The sequence below is a fragment of the Rhinopithecus bieti genome, unplaced genomic scaffold, assembly GCF_001698545.2.
Source record: "Rhinopithecus bieti isolate Rb0 unplaced genomic scaffold, ASM169854v2 scaffold_16834, whole genome shotgun sequence".
NCBI lineage: Eukaryota > Metazoa > Chordata > Mammalia > Primates > Cercopithecidae > Rhinopithecus > Rhinopithecus bieti.
The window spans coordinates 3447143-3470299 of NW_016809297.1; the positions used below are offsets into that span (position 1 = coordinate 3447143).

The 23157-nt window shown below is 33.2% G+C and overlaps 1 protein-coding gene across 3 annotated transcripts in view; it reads left to right on the plus strand.

The window, feature by feature from the left end:
• DGKB (diacylglycerol kinase beta) overlaps window positions 1-23157 on the plus strand; it is a 780654-nt gene that overhangs the window by 303047 nt on the left and 454450 nt on the right. For all 3 annotated transcript variants that reach the window (XM_017889062.1, XM_017889064.1, XM_017889063.1), the window contains 2 exons: window positions 6950-7023; window positions 12859-12933. In XM_017889062.1, coding sequence (XP_017744551.1) covers window positions 6950-7023; window positions 12859-12933 — 149 coding nt within the window. The remainder of the gene's footprint in view (window positions 1-6949; window positions 7024-12858; window positions 12934-23157) is intronic.

Consider the following 23157-nt stretch of genomic DNA (forward strand, 5'->3'; position numbering starts at 1 on the left):
GAAGTATCAGGGCTGAGAGTCAGAATTGTCTATAATTTTAAGTACAGTGGCTAGATTAGGCCTCATTAATAAAGTGATATTTGGGTCAAGACTTAAAAGAGTTGAAGCAGTTGGTCATTTGGATATATGGATAATGGACAGCCCTAAGATAAGTATATGCCTGGAGAGTTCTGGGGTCAGTAAGAACTGTAGCTGGAGTAGGGTGGGCAAGATGGGAAGTGGTAAGCAAGTAATTCAGAGAAGTAATAGGGATGAGAATTTTTAAAGGCTTGAAGGCTTCACTAAAGACTGACTTTTGATCTAAGTGTGATGAGAAGATATTGGTGGGAGGGATGAGCAGAGGAGTTACATGATTGAATGGTGTTTTAAAAGGCTTACTCTTATAAAGATTAGATTGCTGGGGAGCCAAGAGTCCAGTAGATTACTGTTGAAGTTGTTCAGGGGTTATAGGATGTAGGCTTATTAGGATGGAGCAGTGGAAATAGAGAGATGTGATGGGATTCTACATATATTTTGAGGAAAGAGCAAAAGATATGCTGATGAATTGACTACAGGGTTTACAAGAAAAGTGAGGAGTCAGGAACTTCTCCAATATAGTAATAGTTTGGACCATGCAACTTAAATGATGAAATTGCCATTGACTGAGATAGGGGAGCATCTGTATGAATGTTTAGAAGGAAATTTCTGTTGCTGTTAGATATCCAAATAAAAATATCAAGCAGATAGACCAATATGTGAACCAAGAAATTAGAAGAAAGGACAGACATGAATTTGGGAGTGAAAGGCATTGATGGCAGCCATCAGATAAGATGAGATCATTAAAGAACAGAGTGTGTATATAAAGAGAAGTGATTGAACTGGGATTCAAAACCAGTCTAACTCTAAAATCATGCTCTTTAAATGTACTATTTTTAACTGGCCCTTTATATGATCAAATAAGATTTTACATGATGAATTCTATTCAGTATGGTGGAGAATCCAGTGTGAACAGTCTCCTGGAATGCCCTGCACATCAAATTTATGACCATTCTTCAAGATTTCAACTACCACAGATGCTATAAAATCTTCCTAAACACTTTCTCTCTTCATCAGTTTTTTTTTTTTTTTTTTTTTTTTTTTTTTTTTCTTTTTCACATTTTTTTTTTTTTTTTTTTTTTTTTTTTTGCATGTGATACCATATTACTCTATCTCATTTATTGTTTAACTGTTTTGAAAAGACATTCCGTTCTGTAGAGAGCCTCAAACACAATGGAAGAGTCACGGGAGATTGAGAGCAGGTTCAGGGTTCTTTCATGCTTTAAACAAATCAACTAGGATGTCATCTGTTCTATATGCTGTTCTACTTCACATGATCTCAAATGCTGTATAAATATATACTTCAAAGAATGAATAGTTTTAAGCTGACAGAATTTTTGATATAGTTGTGTTTTTGTCTTTCACCTCCTACTCCACCAAAATCTATCACAAAAGGGACACAATATTTTAGGATGGTAATAAATATGTTTTCAGAATAACTGAGTTTTACATCTTATTTCACAATTGTTTCGTGAAAGTGACATTTCTAAATTCATAGACAGATTAGATACAGTTTAAAAGAAAATTAGTAAGCTTAAATATAACATTGGTACCTAACTACATTGGTACCTCAGATCCCATTTAGGTTTCATCAGTTGTCTCAATAATAGTTTTTTTCCACAAAACTAGTCCAGAATCATATTAATTTTCTGTTATTGATGGTTGCATTGTGTGTATATATATATATGTATATATGAGAATGTTTTCATATGTAAGAAATACTAATGTAAATGGGAGTGGTAGTGATGGAGCAGAATTTTGGCAACTTACTCTCAAGTGGCTGAGGGAAAAAGTTAATCATAGAGTCATTGCAACTTTTCTGTAAATTTAAGATTAAAAAATAAAAATATTACTGTAAAATTTAAAAAATATTAATGTAAGATATTTCCATAAAACTTTATTCACCAAAATCAGATGTACTGAGTTTCAGAAACTAATGAAACTATTTATATTCATTTTATCAGTAGACATGTTTTGCGTTGCAATACAATGCAAAGATAGTTCTTACCTGAGTGACCTCTCTGAAAACCAGAATCTGCAATCAAACAGTCAGATCAAATTAAGTAATTGAAAGACTGCATGTGATAATATCTACAATTTTACTTATCTCATACTTTATATGTTAGGACTGTCTGAAAATGCACTCATACTCAATAATGAGAAAAGTATTATGTAAAATGATGGTTGCTAATTGATTGATATTATTCCTGTATATCCATATTGAATATTCAACATTTGCCACTTGTGGAATATCATCATTGTTCTAAGCTCTTTAAATTCACTGATTTTCTAAACATTTAATCTGTTTTCCGTTTAACTACCCCTAAAATTACATCAAGATTTTGTATTTTATTTTGAGATGCCTTACAGACTATAATCTATTCCAGTGGGATATTTGTTCATAACAGTATATAACTTAAAACACAATTTTAATTCCCCTTTACTTAATAATTTATAGTGATGTCTATAAATATTCTAAAATTAAATATCTATGAAAGACATTTCAAAGCATAGTTTGAAAATAATTTGATATATTGGACTCAGTATGAATTTTATATAATCTTATATAGTTATAAAATGAATGTTGACTTTAGGGAGAAAAGGAAAACTCATCCTAATGAGTATTTGGGGTTCAGATTTAATACTTTGCTCAAGCTTAAAATCTATTTACCTTGAGATTCCCATTTCTACTTAGAAACAATTCAAATTGACCAAAAGTCAACTAAAACTACATCTATTTATTATTGTGTATTTGCTTATGAAAACATTAGGAGTTTCAACTTTGTAATAGGCTGAGAAATAAAGAAGATCGAACACAGGTTTTTAAATATAGTTGTTTTTTGGTGTTTTTTTTTGTTTGTTTTTCATTTTAGTTTTTAATGGGAGGAAGGGGTACCCATTGCAATCTGAGCCACCATGGCTTAAAGATGATAGGCACTTTATATAAATTAATTGATAGCACACATTTGGTTCAGGGGAGACCTGGGAAGTTAGTGCAGAAGTTTCTCCTGCTTATCCTTCTCCCAGCTGAATTGGAGACAAATTAGGAAGAAAGAAACTTTGTCCTCTTTGCAATGGAAAGTAAAATAGAAACAAACACAATAATTATAATGAGAGCTAGTTAGATACGAATAGAAAAATTACGAGTATCTCACTTAGTCTTCCCATTTCGGTCATGTGAAGATTTTAACATTTCCCTGTTGCCTGTTCTCATTAGAAAAATGCCATTTTACTAAATAAGTGGAGGAAAATATGTTAGTAGAATATTTTAACTTATATAGTTAAACAGGCAGGAAGGAAGGGCATGATATGGTAAAAATTTGTGTTTTTAATTGTTTCATTAAATATTTAAGAATACTTTCTAGGGGAGAAATAACACTGCAGTAAAGATAATTTGAATCTACTTTCAAAAAAGCAGATTGATCCAAAACTGTTCCACTTAGTATTTAGATGACACAATTAGCTGAATACTTTTGTTATTAAATTTTTTTTTCATCAAACTGTATTTAGATGGGTGTTATATAGGGTTACATTAAATAGGAATACTTTTATTTTAAAAAGTCTATTATTTAACATTGGACTCAGGTAATAGACAACTCTTCCCATACAAATACGTGCCATCACCTTACCTGCTTTATTTCCCATCATGGCATGTTTCGTTACTAAATATGTATTTGTTTATTGTATATCTCTCCACTATAATATAAGCTCCATTAGGACGGAAACTTTGCCTTTCTTGTTCAACTGAGAGCTGAGTTGTGATGAAAGCTGTAGCACATGATGTATAGTCAAGTCAATTCCTGTTACCTGAAAGAGAGATCAATAGTTAATGGACTCTATTTAGCAAATAGACTTGATTAACTAGCAACCTATTCAGCAAGCAGGAAAAGAAAGCACTGAACAAATTGTGTAGATAAGGACTCTTAGGCCAAAAGGGACCTCAAAGGATCTTACTGAGTTTCTTTCTAGGTCACAGGTGGTTGGGAAGATGGATTCCACAAATGCCTCAAAACTCTCACTTAGGACTCCTGCATAAAAGGAGGGCTCTCTATAAGTTGATCTCCTTCTTTGCTTCTCATCCCTTTTCCCTCAAATTCTGCTTTATTTTGGCTTATTCACTTACTGTCTGAAAATCGTAACGTTTGTTTTCATCTTACAGGATTTACAAATGTTATTCCCTCTTCCTGACTGCCTTCCCCTCTGCCCTCTACCTAGATAGGCATGCCTTTCTTTGTGGAGGAAGTTTTCCTGTTGAACACACCACACACACACACACACACACACACACACACACACACACACANAAATTTAAAAAATATTAATGTAAGATATTTCCATAAAACTTTATTCACCAAAATCAGATGTACTGAGTTTCAGAAACTAATGAAACTATTTATATTCATTTTATCAGTAGACATGTTTTGCGTTGCAATACAATGCAAAGATAGTTCTTACCTGAGTGACCTCTCTGAAAACCAGAATCTGCAATCAAACAGTCAGATCAAATTAAGTAATTGAAAGACTGCATGTGATAATATCTACAATTTTACTTATCTCATACTTTATATGTTAGGACTGTCTGAAAATGCACTCATACTCAATAATGAGAAAAGTATTATGTAAAATGATGGTTGCTAATTGATTGATATTATTCCTGTATATCCATATTGAATATTCAACATTTGCCACTTGTGGAATATCATCATTGTTCTAAGCTCTTTAAATTCACTGATTTTTCTAAACATTTAATCTGTTTTTCCGTTTAACTACCCCTAAAAATTACATCAAGATTTTGTATTTTATTTTGAGATGCCTTACAGACTATAATCTATTCCAGTGGGATATTTGTTCATAACAGTATATAACTTAAAACACAATTTTAATTCCCCTTTACTTAATAATTTATAGTGATGTCTATAAATATTCTAAAAATTAAATATCTATGAAAGACATTTCAAAGCATAGTTTGAAAATAATTTGATATATTGGACTCAGTATGAATTTTTATATAATCTTATATAGTTATAAAATGAATGTTGACTTTAGGGAGAAAAGGAAAACTCATCCTAATGAGTATTTGGGGTTCAGATTTAATACTTTGCTCAAGCTTAAAAATCTATTTACCTTGAGATTCCCATTTCTACTTAGAAACAATTCAAATTGACCAAAAAGTCAACTAAAACTACATCTATTTATTATTGTGTATTTGCTTATGAAAACATTAGGAGTTTCAACTTTGTAATAGGCTGAGAAATAAAGAAGATCGAACACAGGTTTTTAAATATAGTTGTTTTTTGGTGTTTTTTTTTGTTTGTTTTTCATTTTAGTTTTTAATGGGAGGAAGGGGTACCCATTGCAATCTGAGCCACCATGGCTTAAAGATGATAGGCACTTTATATAAATTAATTGATAGCACACATTTGGTTCAGGGGAGACCTGGGAAGTTAGTGCAGAAGTTTCTCCTGCTTATCCTTCTCCCAGCTGAATTGGAGACAAATTAGGAAGAAAGAAACTTTGTCCTCTTTGCAATGGAAAGTAAAATAGAAACAAACACAATAATTATAATGAGAGCTAGTTAGATACGAATAGAAAATTACGAGTATCTCACTTAGTCTTCCCATTTCGGTCATGTGAAGATTTTAACATTTCCCTGTTGCCTGTTCTCATTAGAAAATGCCATTTTACTAAATAAGTGGAGGAAAATATGTTAGTAGAATATTTTAACTTATATAGTTAAACAGGCAGGAAGGAAGGGCATGATATGGTAAAATTTGTGTTTTAATTGTTTCATTAAATATTTAAGAATACTTTCTAGGGGAGAAATAACACTGCAGTAAAGATAATTTGAATCTACTTTCAAAAAAGCAGATTGATCCAAAACTGTTCCACTTAGTATTTAGATGACACAATTAGCTGAATACTTTTGTTATTAAATTTTTTTTTCATCAAACTGTATTTAGATGGGTGTTATATAGGGTTACATTAAATAGGAATACTTTTATTTTAAAAGTCTATTATTTAACATTGGACTCAGGTAATAGACAACTCTACCCATACAAATACGTGCCATCACCTTACCTGCTTTATTTCCCATCATGGCATGTTTCGTTACTAAATATGTATTTGTTTATTGTATATCTCTCCACTATAATATAAGCTCCATTAGGACGGAAACTTTGCCTTTCTTGTTCAACTGAGAGCTGAGTTGTGATGAAAGCTGTAGCACATGATGTATAGTCAAGTCAATTCCTGTTACCTGAAAGAGAGATCAATAGTTAATGGACTCTATTTAGCAAATAGACTTGATTAACTAGCAACCTATTCAGCAAGCAGGAAAAGAAAGCACTGAACAAATTGTGTAGATAAGGACTCTTAGGCCAAAAGGGACCTCAAAGGATCTTACTGAGTTTCTTTCTAGGTCACAGGTGGTTGGGAAGATGGATTCCACAAATGCCTCAAAACTCTCACTTAGGACTCCTGCATAAAAGGAGGGCTCTCTATAAGTTGATCTCCTTCTTTGCTTCTCATCCCTTTTCCCTCAAATTCTGCTTTATTTTGGCTTATTCACTTACTGTCTGAAAATCGTAACGTTTGTTTTCATCTTACAGGATTTACAAATGTTATTCCCTCTTCCTGACTGCCTTCCCCTCTGCCCTCTACCTAGATAGGCATGCCTTTCTTTGTGGAGGAAGTTTTCCTGTTGAACACACCACACACACACACACACACACACACACACACACACACACACACATTGCAGAAAGTAATATTATTGAAATTGCCTATTGGTATTTTATAATTTAGAAATAACAAGGAGTCTTATTCATATATAATGGGCCTAATAATTTTTCCATATATATAATTTTTCTTATAGATCACTCCTGTGCCTGGTACTCACCCACTTTTAGTTTTTGTGAACCCCAAAAGTGGTGGAAAACAAGGAGAACGGTATGTTTTTAAATTAATTTTAGTGTCTATTTCACATATATGTTAAAAAAAATAGACAAAACGATGATGTAAAATGCTTAAAACAATTATTCCTCTCTGCTAATTTTAATGTAAAATAAATGATGCTAGCATGTAAAATGTTTATATGATCTTGTTTTAGGATTGAAATTTTAATACAATGGCCTTTTGTAACTATTTTTATTATTATAGCTCAAGTGTTTGAATTCTCTCTACCCCACCTATCACCCCTATCCCCTAACAGAGAGTCTGGCTTCATAAATACTGTTGAATGAAAATTGGTTCTCTAAATGATTACCAAGATGAATCCAGGTAAATCATAACTCAGTACTGAGGAACAGAATTTATACCCAACTCCTAGGCAAAATATATTATAATGATTTTCTGCATATGCTTTTTGGAGAACATGATGCCATATTTCCTGGAGAAGTACAATATATTTAATCTGAATACTAATGAGTTGCATTATCAGGTATTTCAGCATTCTGGCTGATAACATTTTATTCTGTAATGAATGAATGATTAAATTATATTATTTAATACAAATATGAAAATCACTATATTGAAGAGTAAATCTTATGTCTTACTAAAGATGACATTCATGAACAAAAATGCAGTTATACCTGCCTTAATGCTTTTTAGAAACCTCTCCTAATCTCAACCAAAATAAGCAAGCAGATGAAAGCACTCATAACAAACCTGACAATAGCATAACAAATTTCCTTTGTGGTTCACCAAATAGCAAAGTTGAAATGTTTCCATGAATAAAGTAATTTTTTCTACCATTTAAATTTCTAACTTTCTTTCCATGAAATGAAGAATGCTTTTCATTATTGAATCAACAAAACATTGTTGTTTTAAAGAGTGTAAGATTTTATCCTAGCACTTTGGGAGGCTGAGGTGGATGGATCATGAGGTCACGAATTTGACACCAGCCTGGCCAACATAGTGAAACCCCGTCTGTACTAAAAATACAAAAAAATTAGCCAGGCATGGTCCTGGGCTCCTGTAATCCCAGCTACTTGGGAGACTGAGGCAAGGAGAATTGCTTGAACCTGGGAGGTTGCAGTGAGCCAAGATCGTGCCACTGCACTGCAGCCTGGGTGGCAGTGTGAGACTCTGTCTCAAAAATAGTAATAATAATAAAATAAAATAAAATAAAATAAAAGAGTATAAGATTTTTTCTTTTCATCAATATCTAGTTATGTTTTACTCCTATAAACACGATAGAAATTATTTTAAATAAATAATGTTTTAATAATTAAAAATATTCCCAATGCTTTATTAAAAGGAATAGCTTTATTCATAAAATAATAGTTAAATAATGATGCTGAAATTACTTTCTTCTTTACTACTTACAGTCTGTTAGCTGTATATATTATTGATAGCTTGAACAAAAAAGAAAGCTTTCCACAAATAATTAGATGAGACTTAAATCCACATTGGAAATTACAGAAAATCGAAGTCTGAAGAGGAAAATAATATTTTCAAAGGAAAATAATTTTTTCTCAAATTAAAATAATATGAATCATGTAGAATGACCCTTAATTGAATATTTGCCTTCTCTTTCTGCCAGTACATATAAATAATTTTCCCTAAATTAAAAAAATACATATACATATATATAGTTACACTAAAATCTTAAGGAAATTAAACTTACTGGACGCTTCAACTTTGAACTCTTCTCTATACACATTCACTTGTGTTTTGTTCTTTATTCATTGACTGGGACCACGCAAAATCAATTGTAATGTAAATATGTTTTAAAGGTGATCTGTTTTGAATGCAAACATAATTTTTCTGCCTGCATTAGAGGCACCTTTCACAAGGTGATCCCATTCAGTGTTTTCTTTTCCAAATTTCTTGGCTTTTGTGACTTTGATATGTTAGACAAGTTGTAAAAGGTCACAGAATCATAAATCCACATAAAGTTTTCCATATCAGTCAATAAGTCTGAAAATGTTCACATATGTGTTCAGGCAGCAACGCTTAGTTGAATCCAAACTCTGCTGCTAGTGACTGGGAATAAGAGGCATAAGGCACAGTCATGCAGAGAGGCAGGGACATAAATAGATCTATTGCAATACTATATATTACACGTTAAACTAGAAATGTTTAAAATAAAAGTTCTATTGAAGTTCAGAGAAAGAGATAACTATCTCTGAAGACCAAGAAGTCTTTAGAGAAGAAGTAGCCTTTGTATTGTTTCTTATATGATAGATGTTTGCCCGATGAAAGAAGGAGAAAGACAGACTTGTGAAATGGCAGGGTGTCAACGAAGAGGAATTTACCAGGATGACAATGTAAGGAGAAAGAGGGGAAAGATGAGAGATAAACTGTGGCTGAATTGTGAAGATGTCTGAATTTTATATTGTGAATAACTGGACACTGGCATAAACTTTGCATCACGGATAAGGCATGACTGTACTTAGACAATAGTATAGAGGAGGGCTGGGTTGCCAAGAATTTTATAAAGCTGGTGAAAGAACTTGAAGACCTTAAGGCAGTGGGATAGAATAGCCAGGTTTGATAGGCATTTTTTAAAGTTTGTTGCCAAGGACAACGTCAGATAGGCTATTTCCTAGGTTTTCTTTTAGGAAGGCACAGAATTGTCCACTAGTAAGTTCAGGTGCCAGGGAAAAGAGGGTATTGAGAACAACTCTAGGTGATATAGGCAGATATTACATACTGAATTTGGAGAATTTTATCAGTAAATATTATAAGAAAGTGTTTATAAAATATGTAATCGTATTTTCATATGTGTATAAAACCAATTTAGTAACCTAAATATATCCCTTAACTTTAAAAAAATCTTTTTAATTTCAACTTTTATTTTAGATACAAGAGGTACATGTGCAGGTTTGTTACATGAGTATATTATGCTCAGGTAGCAAGCATAGTACCCAATAGGTAGTTTTTTTTCATATCTTCCTCCACTCCTTCCTTTCCCACTCTGGTAGTCTCCCATGTCTATTGTTCCCATGTTTATGTCTGTGTGTTCTCAATGTTTAGCTCCTGCTTAACATTGCATGCAGTATATGCAGTATTTGATTTTCTGTTTCTGTGTTAATTTACTTAGGGAAATGGCCCTCATCTCCATCCACATTGCTGCAAAGGACATGATTTCATTCTTTTGTAATGGCTGTGTAGTATTCCATGCTATATATGTATGGCATTTCCTTTATCCAGCCCACCATTGATGGATACCTAGGTTGATTCCATCTCTTTGCTCTTGTGAATAGAACGGGAATGAAAATAAAAGTGTATGTATCTTTTTGGTATATGGTGTGTTTTCCTTCGAGTTTACACCCAATAATGGGATTGCTGGGTTGAATGGTAGATCTGTTTGAAGTTTCTAAAAAAAATATTCAAACCATTTTCTACAATGGCTGAACTAATTTACATTCACCACAACAGCGTAGAGGCATTTCCTTTTCTTTGCAGACTTGCCAGCATCCACTGGTTTTCGACTTTTTAGTAATAGCCATTCTGATTGTTGTGAGATGGTATTTTATTGTGGTTTTAATTTTCATTTCTATGATGATTAGTGATGATGAGCATGTTTTCATATGTTTTTCTCCTGCTTGTATGTCTTTTTAAGAAGTGTCTGTTCATTTATTTTGCCCATTTTTAATGGGGCTATTTGTTGTTGCTTTTTTCTCATTGATTTAAGTTCCTTATAGATTCTGGATATTATACCTTTGTTGGATGAATAGTTTGCAAATATTTTCTCCCATTCTGCAGGTTGTCTCTACTCTGTTGATGGTTTCTTTTGCTATGCAGAAGCTCTGTAGCTTAAACAATTTCTGTTTTTGTTGCAATTTGAGGACTTAATAAAAATGTGTTGCCAAGGCCAATGTCGAGTGGGATATTTCCTAGGTTTTCTTTTAGAAATGCAGTTTGGGGTCTTACATTTAAATTTTAATCCATGTTGAGTTAATTTTGTATGTGGTGAAAGATAAGAGTCCAGTTTCATTTTTCTGCATATGGCTAGCCAGTTATTCCAGTATACATATTGAATAGGAAGTCCTTTCCCTATTGTTTGTATTTGTTGGCCTTGTTGAAGATCAGATGAAGGTTTGCAGCTCTATTTCTGAGTTTTCTATTCTGTCCCATTGGCCTGAGTGTCTGATTTTATACCAGTACCATGCTGTTTTTGTTATTGTAGCCTTATAGTGTGATCCTTCCATCTTTGTTCTTTTTAGCTTAGGCTTGATTTGGCTATCCAGGCTCTTTTTTTGGTCACACATGAATTTTAGAAGAGTTTTTTTCTAAGTCTTTGAAGAAAGACATTGCTAGTTTTGTAGAAACAGTGTTAAATCTGTAAATTGCTTTGGGCAGAGTAGCCATTTTAACAATAGTGATTCTTCCATAAGCATGGAATTTTTTTTTCGTTTGTTTGTGTCATCTCTGATTTCTTTCAGCAGTGCTTTGTAGTTCTCCTTGTAGAGTGCTTTCACCTCCTTGTTCAGTTGTATTCCTAGGTATTTCATTTTGTGTGTGTGTGGCTATTGTAAATGATATTGTATTCTTGACTTGACTCTGCCAGGATGTTATTGAAGTGCTGTTGATTTTTATACATTTATTTTGTGCCCTGAAACCTTGCTAAAATTCTTCAGTTCTAGCAGCCTTTTGGTGGAATTTTGAGTTTTCTGAGTATAGACTCATTATCAGTGAAGAGAGAGAGCTTGACTTATTTTCTTATTTGGATACATTTTATTTCTTTCTCTTGTCTAATTGTTCTAACTAGAACTTCCAGAACTATGTTGAATAGGAGTGGTGAAAATGGGCATGTTTTGTTCCAGTTCTGAAGGGGAATGCTTCCAGCTTTTGCTCGTTCAGTACGATGTTGGCTGTGGGTTTGTCATAGATGGCTTTTACTATTTTGAGGGATGTTCCTTTGATGTCTAGTCTGTTGAGGATTTTATTTTTAATGAAATGATTTTGTATTTTATTAAATGCTTTTTCTGCATCTGTTGAGATAATTATATGGATTTGGCTTTTAATTCTGTTCATGTGGTGAATCACATTTACTGATTTGTGTATGTTGAACCAACCTTTTATCCCAGGAATAATGCCTGATTATGGTAAATTAACTTTTTGATGTACTATTTATCTCTTTGCTTTTAGTATCTGTCTAAGCATTCATACCATGTGAGATATGTGCATGCATAGAAACATTTTTATTGCATTTATTTATAAAGATTGTTTTCTTTTAGAAAAAAAGAATTATTTAATATATGCTGCTAAGACAGTTTAGCAATTTTGTGAGATGACTGGTCAAGATCTTATTTATAAGAAATGATTAGGCCAGATGAGGCTACATTCTTTGCTTACATGTACATATATACAATATACAGTCCCATTTCATATAGGGGATAGATAATTTTCAGATCTATTAGAGATCTATAGAGGACAAATTATTCACAAGGATTTATTGAGAGAAGATATTTAAGCAATTTTATACTGAAATATTTAAAAAATATGTATTTATTTGAAATCTAATTAGCTAAATAATGTTCAAAAGAGGGTTAGAGAATATTCTAAATGCATATGCATATTAAGGATGCAAGCAATATTTCTAACTTATGAACTATATTGCCTTAATAGTGACAACTAAACATTTTAAAAAACCATTAGTTCCTATTGAGCTGTTGGACTTCTGATATTATTGATTCAAAATTTATTAAATTGATAGAATTTTTAATTAAATTACATAATTAATTGCAACTATATATGTTTATAACACTGAGAGACATTACTTATTTTAAAAGTATTGAATATTATTGACTTTTTCCCGTATTTTCACCTTTATAGAATTTACAGAAAATTCCAGTATCTACTAAATCCTCGTCAGGTTTACAGTCTTGCTGGAAATGGACCAATGCCAGGGTAAGTCCAAGGATAATATTATTACCATTAACTCAATTAATGTTAATTAATTAAATAAGCTGCCAGACATATCAAATAATGTTATTTGAATACAGCAGCATATTAGTACACAAAAATGAAATATCAACTACATGAGAGAAACCAGTGCAAATACTATTTTCCAAATAGTCCATTTCTAGCAGATTTTCTTCTTTCTAAATATGGTGAAGTAATGCTCCTTATTGTACTAATAATGATAATAATCACACACACAGAAAGAGACAAACTAGCTGAATGTCAGTTTGAACACTGCCACACCATGTATTTGAAGAACCGCTCTCTTTTTTGTACTTCTTATATTAAAAAAAAAAAAGAGAGAGAGAGAAAGTAAAGAGCTAGTTAGCCTGTTTATGCCTAGTGTTCCATTATTGGAACACTAAGCATGTAGGAGTTATTTATATCCTACAGCTCAACATCATCACCAAGATCTGATTTTTAAATTCAAGTTAAATTTTAAAAACTGCAACCTCCAGCATAAATGGTTTAATCAAAAAAAATCATATGATTTATTACTTACAAAATCTAATCACTATCTCTCTTATAACATACTTCATCATTAACAGGTAAGATCTAGTAAAATAAAATATATTTTTAAACGTAAACTGTATACTTTTGATGTCACTAGTATGCACCTAAACAAATCATCATTAACTTGGTTTAGTTAAATAATTAATATCATTTTCTTTCATTGACCTCTTTTCTTTCTATCAACATGAGGGTAAACATTAGACTACATGAAGTGGACAGAAGCTCTATAAGCTTTATGCATGCTTCATATTTTTTTTAAAAAGCAGTTGATTTAAAATAAGTCTTACATCTCATTCTCAGGAACCAGAAACCAAATATTTTAATTGTACTCTTTTAAAAGCTCAGAATAAAATTTATACCATAGTGTCTGATACAAAAAAAAATACATTCATAAAGTATAATTAATTAGCATAGTTTTCAGTATTATATTCAGCTCTTTCTTCTACTGCCTTGCTGCCTGCTGTCTGGGATCAGTTTCCCAATGCTGAGCAGCAGTCTGCAGGACCTCCTTCCTGTAGATGACAGGCTTACCACAGAAATTCAGTTCAGAACAATGTCTTTGTCAAGCTCCACACTCCAGAATCTAGAGGATCATGATCAGACTGTTGGCTAAGTGAGCTAGCTACATGCAGGAAGTCCCCATATAGATAAAGCCAAGCAAAAGTAAAGTATTGTAAACTCAGAAGCTCAGTCAGAATGGCTCTTTTTCTTGTCGTTTAATATTCTCTGGAATTCAAAAAAGTAGCTTTTCTGTAGAATTAGGATATTGTGCATTCAAAACTGTTACCATTCCAAGACCGCTATAAGTTGAATCAAACTAAGTTAATCCAGGATTTTCCTGTATTTCATAAACAAGAGGTCAAATGGCTCTGTTAATTACAAGTCTTATAGTTTAACCTCTGTGTGACTTCATTATCTTATCTGTAAAATGAGTATTTGTGCCTGCCTTGTAGGATAGTTGTGAAGTTAAATGGGATAATGCCTATGAAGCAAATAACAATGTGCTTACCGCATAGCATGCCCTCAATGAATGTGGCTTATTATCCGTATTATTTGTACAAATATGAATTAATAATTAATAAAAACATGACTATTGTGTAGCTCTATGTAAATACATTGGAATAAATTTGATTTTAGCCCTGTTCTCTCATTTCACGTTTTTCCTACTACCCTTTAAATACGAACTACATGTTTCCTTCTACTCTTTCAATTCTAGGCATCCTATTATCTTCTGCTCTATCTTAACATATTTAAAAAATGAAAGTAATATATGTAACTGTAAAAAGCCTACACTACAATAAATATTATTTAGAAAAAAAATTAATGGTCCCACTTTGAGCACTACTACTCCTCAGAAATTAGGAGTGGTTGTTTGGTGTATCTTACCAAACAATCTAATACACACATGTAAATGAGCATATTCCTATCTATCCATACTATATTTATACACACACACACACACATATATGTTGGAAAAATAAGTAGATAGTTTTTTACATAACAGAATATAGATTTTATATTGGCTTGCAACTTCCTTTCTGTACTCTAAAGCAGGTGATACACATTATTCCGTTTCAGTAGATATTGATCAGTTTCATTTTTCTAACTGCTGCATATTCCATAATTATGTGGGCCATCCCATTACTGATGAATGTTTAGATTGCCTGTGTTTTACAATTATTACCAAATATGCTACATCAATATCTATCAATTTATCTGCATATTCTTGAAAGTATGTTCAAATATTTTTATGGAATCAGTGGCTATGGGTAGAATTGCCTGGCTGAAAATATTCAATGTTAAAAGTTTGTTTTAAAAAATGAACTTAAATATTTGTGTTGAACTTTTAGCTTCATCTTGATTACCATGAGAATGTCCTGTTTGCCTCTGATACTGATGCCAACACTGCATCCCTAGTGTCAGACTCAGACTTCTATTAGAGAGCTAGTCCTTGTTTATCCTAAAGGCAAATGCCACAGGTAGTTGCTCAGAATGGGGACTGTGACCAGGCTATGATGTTGTCCTTTCTTTGAACCCAGTGACTGATCTCCTCCCAACCCTGTTTCTAGCTGTATTGCCCCTCATCATGCTAAGAGTGTCCTATTGCAGTGATTCCCTTTTAATGTATGGCTTTAGAAGTTTCTCTATTTCATAAAGTCTCCCTATTACTCTGATACTCTTGGTGATTTATACATTCTAGTTTTATCACCATTTCTAGTTTATTACTTTTCCAATGCTAACAATAGATTTTTTGAATGCATACTCTTGTAAGTGTAGTATGCATTTTATCTGTCACTTTAAACCTGCAGACGTTCATTCTTCCAAATTCTTTCAAATTTTTTTTTCCTTTTTACCATATCAGATTGATGTATTCTTTTGGTATAAAACTCTTCTTTTATCCCAACTTTATTTTTTTTCATAAACTTTGTTTATAAGAGGAAATAACTTTCTTGAACTAAAACTATTCCTAATCTAAACTTTCTGGCAAATACTAAAACTTATTGGGCATTTCATTTTTATCTTTAATTATTTTAAAACAGAAATGGGTGTGTATTATGTGTTTCCATTCTATCTCCTTATATAAATCATCTCTCCCTGATCCTGATTATTCTGTTTCAAGGTGTCTGAAACAATAGTCTATTTCAAATCATTGTTTCCTTCCTAATGGAACATGTTGTGATATAATTGAATGCATTATTTGGAGGTATAGGTTAGCTAGAAGAGATGAAATATAAAATATAAATTACTCTTGGGTTTTGCATAGCAATATGTTTTCCTTCACTACATTAAAATAAGTATATATAGCTCTAGCTGTACACCAACTTCACATGTTAATGTGACTTATGAAAAGTTCATATCAAGTTTTTTGTATACTTGTGACATTACTTTTCCCCTTCTGAGTCTAATCTTCATGAAAATACAGATGGTTTATTCTCACATTATTTCTAAAATTTTAAGTGAGAAATAGGAAGTACTTATTGAATTGAAATAAAATACAAGTTAACTTTAAAATATGTAAATTATTTTTCAGATTGATCAGGATAATTAAGAATAATTAATTGTTTGTGAGAAAGCTGCTCTTAGAAATCTTTGCTTTCATCTACCTGAACTAAATACAAAAGACACATAATTTTAAAACTATAATGCAACAGTCAACCTACAGATTTACATATTTCAAATATCATGCATATCTCTATAGTGAAACTTTGGAATACATTCTCCTATTAAAATAAATGTATAATTTAGAAAATGCGTAACAGACTCCACAGATTTCATTACCTTCTCAATTTAAAATATCATTTTATATAACCAAATTTCTACCATATTTTATTTAAGTAAAATCTCTCTTGAATCCGAGCTTATGACCTTTTACATATGCCTCTTGTTATGAAATTATGACACAGAAATGAAGAGAATCCTCAAAAGGCTAAGGAAATGTTCATCAAAATTTAATTGAGCGCTTTTGCAAATTTCAAAATAAAAATTTTTCTTTACTAATATAAAAGTGAAGCACTCAACTCTCTCCTTCTTATGATTAATCATAAAATAAAATGCAGATGATTCTGCAAGCTCTCCCCCAATTAAATGTGTAAGCATAATTCTGATTCTGCCTTGGTCACTGGAGTGATAGAGTTTGAAAATTGATTCATGCTTCTAAATTAAAGATCTACAGATTAATAAAAGTAACAAAAATATGTTACCACAATTAATAAAGTCACATAATTCCTTGTCTTTCACACAAATTCCCCCCTTGAGTCATAGTAGGTTTTAGTCACTTTTTACATGCATCCTCAAATGCACTATGATTTTAAAAATGTTGAAAAGTCTAACTTTTATTATCTATCTCACCAACAAAGGCCAAATAGCAATTAGACTAGAGATCTATGTGTCACTGTTTAAAAACTATTGTCTATCAAAATTGCTGAAACACTCTAAAGAAACAAACACGTTCTGAATTGGCCATTTGAAATGACCAGTTCATATTTGTGTATGTGCTTTAACTTGTGTTTTATTCTGTTCTGGCTGCTATAACAGAATCCCTTAGACTGGCTAATTACAAAAATAAATAAATAAATAAATGTATTTCTCACAGTTCTGGAACCTGGGAAGTCCAAGATCAAGGGACCAGGAGATTTGGTATCTGCTAATGGCTCACTTTTTGTTTCCAAGGTGGTGTCTTCTTGCTGCATCCTCTGGAGGGAATTAATGCTGAGTCCCCAGAAGGCAGAAGGGTAGAAAAACAGCTGGCTAGTTTCCTCACGCCCCTTTATGAAGGCACTAATCCCATTCATAAGCGCAGAGTCCTCCTCACCTAATCACATCCTCAGTACCCCACCTCCTAATACTATTGCATTGGGCACTAAGTTTAAGCATTAATTTTGGAGTCATATGAATGTTCAAACCATAGCATTCTGGACTGGATCCCCCAAAATTCATGTTCTTGTTACATACAGATACATTAAATTCATTCCATCCCAATAGCCCCCAAAGTCTTAATTTGTTTTAATACTGACTCAAAAATCTCTAATCTGGAGTCTCATCTAAATATCTTCTAAATCAGATATGGATGAGACTCAAGATATGATCCATCCTGAGCTAAATTGCTCTTCTGCTGTACCTCTGTGAAATCAAACCATTTCTGTTGTTTATAAATTACCCTTCATGGACTTTCAGACTTTACAGTCTAAGGTAGTTTGTTATAGCTGCCAGAATGGACTGAGACAGAATTGGTACTGAGGATTGAGGTGCTAGTGTAACAAATTCCTAAAAACGTAGACAGTGCTATAGAATGGGTAGAGGCTACAATATGGAGGAGGAGGAGAAAGAGGAGGAGGGAGAGGAGGGGGAAGAGGAGAGAAGGGAGGAGGAATAGGAGGTAGAGGAGAAGGAGGAGAGATTGAGGAGAGAAGAAGAAAGAAGACCATAGAGAGAGCTTCAGTCTTAGAGATTACCTACGTGGTTGTGAACAAAATGTTGCTGGAAATATGGATAAGAAAGGCCATTGTAATGAGGTTTCGTAGGAAAACGAGGAACAAGTTATTCGCAACCAGGGGAAAGTCAATCCTTGTTATGAAGTGGCAAAGAACTTGGTCGAATTGTATCCATGTCCTACTGTTTTGTGGGGGGTTGAATTTGAGAGTGATGAAATACCACAGTGTGATACTTGGTAAAAGAAACCTCTAAGCAAAGTATTGAGGGTGTGGCATGGCTTCCCTTGACTGCTTATAGTAAGATGTGAGAAGAGAGAAATGAATTAATGACAGAATTTGTCATCAAAAGGGAAACAAAAATTAAGGATTTGACAAATTCTCAGGCTGACCAGTTTGTAAAGAAAGAGAAAGAGTGTTCACAACAAAACACCAAGGGTGTCACCAGTGAAAGTTGGATGAGTAGATTAGTATGTCTAGAAGGAATCCAGAATGCTATTCATCAGGACAATGGAAGAGTGGCCCTGAAAATGTTTCAGAAATCTTCAAGGCTGCCACTCCCATCACAGGCCCACAGTGTCAGGGCCTTGAGGATGGAAAGGCTTCAAAGGAGGGATTCAGAGCATCTGTGGGATCTCAGGGCTTACTTCCCAGAGCTGCCTCAAGTTTCTGCTCAATGCATTCTGGTCCAGCACTCCTGGGCCACTCCATCTGTGGCTAAAGTGAGCCTCAGTGCAACCAGGGACACCCTTCAGGAGACAGAGGTGGTAAAAGTTGGCAGCATCCAGCTGGTGCTAACTCTGCAGTCACAGAGTGCAAAAGCTGAGAAGGCATGCCTACCTCTGCCTAGATTTCAAAGGCTGGAGAGTTCCTGGAGGTCCCCAAGCCCCAGACAGAGAACAGCTACATGGTTCAGGCCCCTGCAGAGAGCCTCCATTAGGGCAATGCCTGGTGGAGCTATGGGGGCTGGGCCACCTCTGAGACTCCAGGCTAGTAAAGCCAGCCTGGGAGAGCTGTCGGCATTTAACTCTAACATGTAAGAAACACAGTGTGGGCTTCACACAGCAAAGCCATGGAAGGAATGGGGTTTTCTGGAGCCTTAGGGGCTTAAACTCTGCACAGTGTGTCCAGAAGGCAGGACACATAGTCAAAGCGGGTTATTTGGTTTTTGTTTTTCCCAGTTTTAAGAGTTAATGTTGTTTGCTTTGCTGGGTATTGGACTTACTTGGGACCTGTTACTCCTTTCTTCCTTCCTATTTATCCCTTTTCAATGGTATTGTCCATTCTATCATCCATCATTGTATTTTGGAAGGACCTAACTTGCTTGATTTCACAGGCCCACAGCTGGTGGGGAATTTTCCTCAAAATAAATTGTACCTTGAGTGGTAACTCTATATGATTTAGATGATGATGAGAGGAGACTCTGGACTCTAGACTTTTTAGTTGATGCTGGAAATTGTTAAAACTTTTAGGGCTCATGGGATAGAATGGATGTATTTTACGTATCAGAAGAATGTAAATTTTGGGAGAGCAGAGGCAGAATGCTATGGTTTGAATACTTGTGTCTCTCCAAAATTGATGTTGAATCTTAATCACAAACGCAATCATATTAAGAAGTGGAGCAATGAGTAAATGATTAGCTTATGAGGGTTCCACCCACATGAGTTGGATCAATGCCCTTATAAAATGGCTCAAGGGAACTAACTCTCTCCTTTCCCTCTCTACTGCCATGTGAAGATATAGCATTCATCCCTCTGCCATGAGTGAATGCATCAAGAAGGTGCCATCTTTGAAGCAGATAATAAGCCTTATCAGACAACAAATCTGTTGGTGTCTTGATCTTGGACTTCCCAGCCTCCAGAAATGTGGGAAATAAATACCTGTCGTTATAAATTATCCAGTTTCAGTTATTTTCTTGTAGCAGCACAAATGAACTAAAATAATCCCTTTCTGATTTTTTTCTATAGGAGTTAAGTGTTTAATAACATATTTAACTTAAATATCCTCCGATTTACTGTTATCTAAGCATACACAGTAAAATTACTGGCTCAAATTTACCTCCAGCTCCAGGCAGTTAAATGATCATAGCTTACCAATAAGTAAAAATAAGACAACCTATACCAGATAAATTGATTCAAAACATTTATTCAGTGGCTCCCAGATACCAGGAACAATCTTATCACTGCCAATCTACTCTGAACAAAACAGATAATAACTCTTGCCCTCACAGCCTTATATTTTAGTGATGGAAAACATATACTAAACTAACAAACAAATGAAATATACATATATTAGCAGGGAATGTGAACAAGGAGTGTGCATTGTTGGTGAGGATTCTGTGGTTGTTCTTTTAAATGAGGTGGACAGAGAAGGACTGGCTGAGTATAGATGTGAAGATGAGGAGGTAGCTCATTGTCATTTTGAAGAAGAGCTTTTAAGGCAGAGAGAGCAGCACGCATAAAAGCATCGTGACTGGAAAATATTGTACAAGTTTGGGAAACATTAGCAAGAAGGCCAGGGAGACTATAACAGAGTGAAGGGCAGTCGGATGTCAGAAAGGTACGAAGCACTAGTTCACACAGGGTTTCAGGATTACTGTGACCATAATAATTAGGTTTACCTAAGACTCTTCGGGGTTATTTCTGGTGTCCTAGCTTCTGTCCCAATTTAGCATTTGCCCAGGACTGTTGTATTTTAAGTATTGCTATTAATAAATGCACTGCAATAAAGAATGATGATGATGTGTTTGGCAACCCTCCAATTTCTAAATCCACCTTTTGCTATGTTATCCTCTTGTAATGTGTAAGACACACGTCCAAGGAACAGAGATCTTACTTTAATAGGTAATCATTAAACCTAAAATGTGACCAAAAATAAACTCTTTTCCAATGTTTTTTAAACACAAAAACAAGTGACAACTTTTGAAGAAATGGTATCCCTTTTATGCCAGTCCATTATGCTGTGGTCTGGGTTGCAGAGCTCTCTGAGAGTTGCAAAGGGGCACAAATATGCCAATCAGCAATGCCTGTGGAGATATTGACAAATCATAGGTTAGACGTTCATGAAATGTATGTGAGAAAAAGAGCATGAGCAGTTTTACCAAGAACATATAGTGAGTGGCTTGAATATACTTCCTCAATGTTTTATGTTTCGTTAAATATATAGTTTATAAATATTTACTTTTATAATAGATTTTTATTTTGCAATAACACTTTTCAGCAAAAGATAGCTTAAAAATAAAATGTCTTTTAAATGAAAATAATCTGAATTTCAAAACAAAAATAGTTCTCAATTTCTGTTTCTTAAAGTGTTGATGAATACATAATCTGTGTGAAATATTTATGAACATTTATCATCTGCAATGAGAGCTCTAGTGATATCATTGACTATGCAGAAATCAGTAAACACAACTATGCTGAAGAAACATCAGCATCTGCTTTAAAATTAATTGTTAATTCTCTGCCCCAAAGCAATCATTTAATATGCAGAAAGTCTCTTTGCATATCAGTCTTTGAAGCATGACTTTTCGTTTAGATCAAATGACTTTTCAAAATTAGTGTTCATTTTCAATTCCAAGTTTCTTTATGTGTATTATTAATGAAGTTATAGCTGTTAATATCTTGACTCCATTAGCAGAAGAACTTTTCCAAAAGATCAAGTAATGCCATTTTTATATCAGAGTGATCAGAATGTTTTAAATGAAACATCTGTTTGTTGTAAAGATGATTTGAATTCAATTCATGCACTCTAAATTAAGTTTTTGGAAGTTCATTTGGATGAGGGCGAGACATTAGATATTAGTGATAATGCTATCATAAAATCAGTATAAAAGTTTAGCACTACTGATATAATGGTTTCCTTCTGTTTTAATAATTTGAATGTAGATTTTGATGAAGCACACTATCATGGCAAAAACATGATTTCTAATAAAGTAATGAATTGATTGATAAAAATTGTACTTTAAATTGGTTGCTCACATCAATTATAATCATATCAAAGAAATTTTAATATTCTAATAATTAAAATAAAAGCCATAATTATCATATTGCTTGTATACATGCATACACACATACACACACACATAAATTATTCAGTTATTCTACTGATTCAGTAGTCACCCAGGGACCTTCTGTACCAAAATAATAATAATAATGACCCAAGTCTTAGGTGACTAAAGTAATAAAGTCCTGTAAAAATCTCTCTGGACAACACTCCTTCAGCCAGTCTTTTCCTGCTTATACATACCCTCCTCTTCTATTTAAAATCTGCAACTCAAGGAGCATGAAGGTTTAAGATAATTTAATATAGAGGTAATCAGCATATAGAAATCTACAACTTGAATTATATAATTGGATAACAACGTTGTTCGTAATCAAGACAAGTTTAACCTAATAAACACACTCCGAAAAGACAGATAATTGGATTTGGAATATAATACATTTGATAAAATTGATACAAATTATATTTACAACTGTTAAAACCATAAATATCTTGGTGTCTAAGATACTAATCTTCAATTATGTACATGTCATTTCCTGAAAATGGCAGATGTTTGTTGAATTCATAATGTTTTATTCTCCAATTAAATTATTTACTTTTATTTATCTCTTCTTGATGAGTCATATTTTTTCATTTAGTTACCTTTATGCCTATAGTTAGAATTCTGTGTAATTAAGTTATTCTTTTTTTTTTTTTTTTTTTTTTTTTTTTTTTTTTTTTTTTTTTTTTT